The sequence below is a fragment of the Lytechinus pictus genome, unplaced genomic scaffold (assembly GCF_037042905.1).
Source record: "Lytechinus pictus isolate F3 Inbred unplaced genomic scaffold, Lp3.0 scaffold_29, whole genome shotgun sequence".
Classification (NCBI taxonomy): Eukaryota; Metazoa; Echinodermata; class Echinoidea; order Temnopleuroida; family Toxopneustidae; genus Lytechinus; species Lytechinus pictus.
The window spans coordinates 75,184-80,594 of record NW_026974149.1 but is presented as its reverse complement, the minus strand read 5'-3'; the positions used below and the strand labels follow the sequence as shown (position 1 = coordinate 80,594).

General features: G+C 36.1%; 1 protein-coding gene across 1 annotated transcript; it reads right to left on the bottom strand.

The window, feature by feature from the left end:
- Positions 1-229: 229 nt before the first annotated feature.
- On the bottom strand, positions 230-5,166 carry LOC135158093 (uncharacterized). The gene is made up of 4 exons (XM_064115378.1): positions 4,933-5,166; positions 4,309-4,456; positions 2,492-2,625; positions 230-982 (listed from the first exon to the last, which is right to left on the bottom strand). The coding sequence occupies exons 1-4, from the start codon at positions 5,038-5,040 to the stop codon at positions 656-658; spliced, it is 717 nt and encodes a 238-aa protein (XP_063971448.1). The 5' UTR covers positions 5,041-5,166; the 3' UTR covers positions 230-655.
- Between the last annotated feature and the right edge of the window lie 245 nt (positions 5,167-5,411).

Here is a 5,411-nt window from a genome sequence, read left to right as displayed (position 1 = left end):
TATCACTGCGCTAATATGTTGGACTAGTGAAAATGTTCCAGGTGAGCGTAGTACTTATGTAGTACTTGTTGAAGTTTAAACTTTCATCAGGCTTTTTCATTTGAGGCGTACAAGTTCGATAGCACACCTAAAATAGTCTTGAGGTGTGCGATTTTCAGCACACCTAAATTTGGTAAAATTATACACAGTTAGATACAAAATGCACACCTACAGCATACCTCAATATATTGAGAAGTAGTGTTTGTAGCACAACATTCATTTCTCAAAAGAAAAAGCCTACTTTCATATCATTCTTCTACTTTGTTTTCTACAAGACGCGTTACTGCTGGCATTGAGGTACCTCTGCCTTTCCCCTGCCACAGTGTGTATACATTCGTTTGCAATTAAGAAATCCCAAACATTATGGCACTGAAATTAAAATTAGACAAATCAATGCACTCCTACTTTGATGTTGGTTGTAATTGCTGTCTGGTTAAGAAAGTATCAACAAATCACTAACTGTGAGTGCATGGATTTGTCTTCACAAATGATGCAAGTTATTTACCTATCAAAGATTACCACTTCTTAAAGCTACAAAAATCAGAACACTATAGGTACATCCATTAGGCTTAAATACACCAATTCACCTAAATGTGTTGTACAAACATATGCCTCCCTAAACTTCTTTTACCTTGTTTTCTAGATAGGTTTTGAGAAGTGTTACTGCTGGAACTGAGGTACCTCTACCTTTCACCTGCCCAAGTTTGTAAACATTCTTCTGCAGAAAGTCCCAAACATGTTGACATTGCCAAGCATAATCCATATCAAGGATATACACTAGTTTCATGCATATATCAATTCCTTTCAGGAGACTTGTACATGGGATGGTGCTATTTTCCACAACAACAAACACTTGTTCTGGTTTGTCAATTTCACCTTGAATTAACACAAACGGTTGTGTTTGAGTCTTCTGGTCCAAGAAGCCTGGTATGTTTGTACCAATCTGCATATGAAATACAAATAAAATTGGTGACAAGTGAGATAGCAGAACCATCCACAAATGAAGGAGGGAATATTTAGTGCATCATTTCAATCTTAGTAAAACAGGCAAATGTAGTGAGGGTTGTGAAGCGGAGGGCTATACTGAATGCCAGACTAAGTTCTGATAAATGCAGGGAAATACAGCCAGCAGCTATACATGCCAATATTCGTTGAACTCAATTCTCACTGAAACATATTTTCCTCCAGAACAGTTTTCAAAGAAATTTTTTTTTAAATTAATTTCTCAGGTTTTTTAGTAATCACTACGGAACAGTACTATCATTTGTAATGTACGTCCATCCATTATGACAGGCGCGGATACGGGGGGGGGGGGCGAGCGGGGGAAAAAAGGGAGTGATAACCTTTTTTTTTTCTTGTAAGATTTCAAAAAGGAGTAATAAAGACTTTTTTTTTTGCTTGTCAGATTTCAAAAAGGAGTGATAAGCTTTTTCTTTCTTTTTTTTTGCTTGTCAGGTTTCAAATTATTGTCAGAAAATTTTCCCAGTTTGAACCCCCCCCCCAGAAATCCTGGATCCGCGCCTGCGTTATGAGACGATATATGACAGGCAAAACAATTAATTCTATCTTTTATTCTCATTCTCAGTCACAAATTTGAGTAATTTTCAAACCAAAGATGATGTCAACACCCCCCCCAAAAAAAAAAAACATTTTTATTGAAAAATGTACACCCCTATTCAAACATACAATATTCCAAACCAAGTAGAGCAGTTCGCGTTTAGTTATAATGTGTAGCTTCACTGTGTTGACCGCTAAATGCACTGTCATATATTGTCTCATAATGGATAGCTTCATATTCCTATTAGGATTACAAACGCACTCATTTACTAGGAATAATAATTAAGGCTGATTTACAGAGCAAAACCTTTTCAAACATTGACAGGTTGACACCAGCCTTAAAACTGATTATTTTTTCTGTGAAGATTCAAAATAAACACGTCTGTTTGCAGATTTTTCTGACGGATCCACGTTTTCAAATGTCAAATTTTGGGGGTTAAAAAAGACGAAAATTCACCCACACACACACACTATGCGTCTCAGACGTGTAAATACCCTTGCTGCCACAATTGCTTAGTTTTTGTGTCATATAGCTGATTTAACTGACTCAAACTTATAGAGCACTATAGCGGGCTTGTCAAATTATTTAAATTTTACTATAAAAAATTCCATCCAGAAAGGAGTTTACTGCAGTTTCTTTCACAAAATGTCATATTTTTGTCTAGGCTTTCATGGAGTCATAGGAGTGCCCCAGATATACTGTAGGAGAGCAATTTCTACTTTTTGCCCAGGTGCTACAACCCTTTGCAATGAGCCACTGTGTGTTTTATGTAATATCACTAAAATAATCTCAGTCCTGTCCTTTTAATAGCAGGCTCTGGGTATTTGTTTAATTTCTGCTTGATCTGTCTGAAACAGTGTGTGCCAAATAGTAAAAATAAAATTTGTTCCTCACCTCTTTGCGCTGCACGAATGCCTTGCGGGCTTCATCCATCGTTGAAGAACCACTTCTCCCTTTTGCCCCTTTCTTCTTTCCCGGTGGAAACAGCATAGGCAACACCTGCAGAGATAAGTTTACCTCCTGTTCATCTGAAACATAGGAGACAAGATACAACTACATTTGTAAGTTTCTAAATTATAGTTCTTCCAAATGTTTATTTTCTCTCAAACTCACATCAAAGTCACATCTGTACAAGAACAATTTATGCCGCAGCATAGCAAGAGTAAATTGCTCATCAACCAGTTATGGGAGCGTGTTGTGAATCAAACAAGTGCATATGAAAGCGCGTACAGACGCCGCAAACGTGACATGATAGCAACGGCAAAAACACCTGCAGAGAAGTAAACTCCAGGACAGACTAAGATTAATTTGTGCTCATTTTATCACATCTAACCTGAGATTAAAGTTAAGTACAGATGTGCAGCCCGAACACCCAAAATTTCCAACAACCACCCTTTGATGAGTAAACCTAAGAAGATGCAAATTTGCAACCCATGTGTTAACCATTTACTTTTGTTGCTTTTGGAAGGGGCCTTTTTAAAACTAATCAGTGTTTTTTAATACCAAGTAAATTGGAATGCAAATAAGTATTTTTTGACAATATATCGGTAAACCAAAGAAAAATTCCTCAAAAATTAATATGTACACCAATTTTTAAAAAAGGGGCCATAGGTAAACAAGAGAGGCCAAAAAGGACCCTATTCGGGCCACACATCCCCGTACCCACCCTTTTACTAAGACCCCCTTCCCAGCATCAAACACGGGCTTTGTCCTCCATTCATATCACACAATTTCAAATTGGAGATTAAGAGGTGGTTATCAAATACGACTCAACACCAGTGAATGAGACTATAATATCATTGGTTATATTATAGTCTTAGGTGGGTGAGAATGATGTTGGCAGAGGTCAAATTAGAGTTATCTTGAAATAGCAAATTTTTTACAAAAATTTTCATCCTTCAATACTAAAATCACTGTACATGTCAGTAGCATAAATTTAAGATCCCAATATTGGCGTAGAGATGATAAAAATCGATCTGCATGTCAAATTTTGATGAAAATGACTTTAAAAAAAGATTTTGTTGTCGCTAATTAATTCAGATTTTGTTCTGACAAACTTTTGCATTTCAATTTGAAAATATTATGTCCTACATGTACAATGAACTTACTGAACCTTGCAACTTACATGAACATGATCTGTAATCTTGTATTGAAAGCAATTAATGTATTTATGCTCTCCTGAACATTTCACTTTTTTGTTGAGATATAAGGCTTTTATCATCTCAGCAATGATATGATGAAGGAAGCAAGTTTTCGTACGACAAAGTAAATGAATTAATAATAATATTCATATTGAAAAGAAACAAATACTTTTCCAGACATATTTGTAGTTTATTATTATTACTGCAAATTGTAAAAAATGTTGATATAGTTCACATCGCTCTAATTAATTAACATTAACATTAATCCCACTTACTGAAATGGGACAATCATAGTCTGGATTATCAGGTTTTCACCAAGCTATTATAATACATACATGTAGAATGGATTTCAAATTGCATATTCACTACTGTAGGCAGGGCCTTAGTTAGAATTTTGGAGTTGCCCCTCATTTTTGAAAGAGTGCCTGTCCAAAATGGGCTGAATTTGTATAAAATGTTCATTACTTGCCCGTCAAAAAGGGAAGTTACCTGTCAAAGTGACGGGCATGGCATGGCCTGACTGTAGGTTTGAAAGAAGAGTGAAGCTGTTAGACATAAGCACCATTTTACCTGTTTCAACAGCACCTTTGAAGTTAAGGTATAGCCTCCAATCCACCTGCTTTTCAGCATAGTTCAGGACATGTCTGCAAAATTTCGGCCATGTGAGGAATAACTTATCTGCTGATTGTGGGAAAAGAATTCGGAAATCCTGGTCAACCTGTATAAAGACAAAGTTAAAATCGAATAGTTTTATGTTTTGTCATTAGTATAAAGAAAACCTGTTTTGTACATTCTATTTGCTCTATTAAAGTGGAAACTACAAGAATTACATATACATAAAATTGAATAATTTACTAAGCTGACTGGTCAAAAAATGGCTCTGCAAAAAATTTGAACGCAGGGAGCTAAAAAGTGTATAAGTTGTGAACTGTGAGAGCTGTGATATTTTGCCACCCTATGTAGACACCCCTATTTTTTTCACATCACATTACAGAACTGTGCCATCGTCTTAGAAATGCAAGCTGGCCTGAAGGAAAAACCTGAAAATGTGAATGAATCTGGGCTTTTAAAAGCCTTCAAAACGGGCTGAAATTAGATAAAAGTGCAAGATCAAGCTGGAAATCATAAATTAAAAAAGCAGGAATTACTGCAAAAGCAGGAAGACTTTACTAGTCAGTACCATTGAAAACTTACCATTCCTTCTGTGTCAATTAAACGTGGAAACAACAGTAAAAGCTCTTGCACAGGTTTGTCCTTATTGTCTCTAATGTAGCCTGCCCTCGCCTTACAGGTATCCCTCATCCATGATCGAACTTGTTGCCTTGGCTCTTTGTGGTCCTGAAGCCACTTTATTTTTGCATCTACTTCCTCATCTCTATCTAAATATGCAAATAAATTCAGGGAGTTAATGCATTATGCCTTTTTAGTTTATTTATAAGTCATGACAGTCACAAGCAAATGTTCCATTTCACCTGATGACAGTAAAAAATTAACACAAGAAATAAAACATGTGGGCAGGCTGTGACAATTGGTTGCCTGATTGCCCTGGGCAATCATTTTTTGGTTTGGGCAACAATGATTAATATCAAATCGTAAGTTAGCTTGCATCAATGTTATCACTTAAGTTACACACATCCAAAAATTATACATGTCTTAAATAGTTACAAACCATA

Excerpts from the sequence above, each read along its gene's own strand:
- LOC135158093 (XM_064115378.1), bottom strand. The coding sequence starts at position 5,040 with ATGAGGGATACCTGTAAGGCGAGGGCAGGCTACATTAGAGACAATAAG. Across the intron at positions 2,626-4,308 it reads CAAAGGTGCTGTTGAAACAG|ATGAACAGGAGGTAAACTTA; the intron begins GTAAAATGGTGC and ends CCTATGTTTCAG. Across the intron at positions 983-2,491 it reads CATTCGTGCAGCGCAAAGAG|ATTGGTACAAACATACCAGG; the intron begins GTGAGGAACAAA and ends TTTCATATGCAG.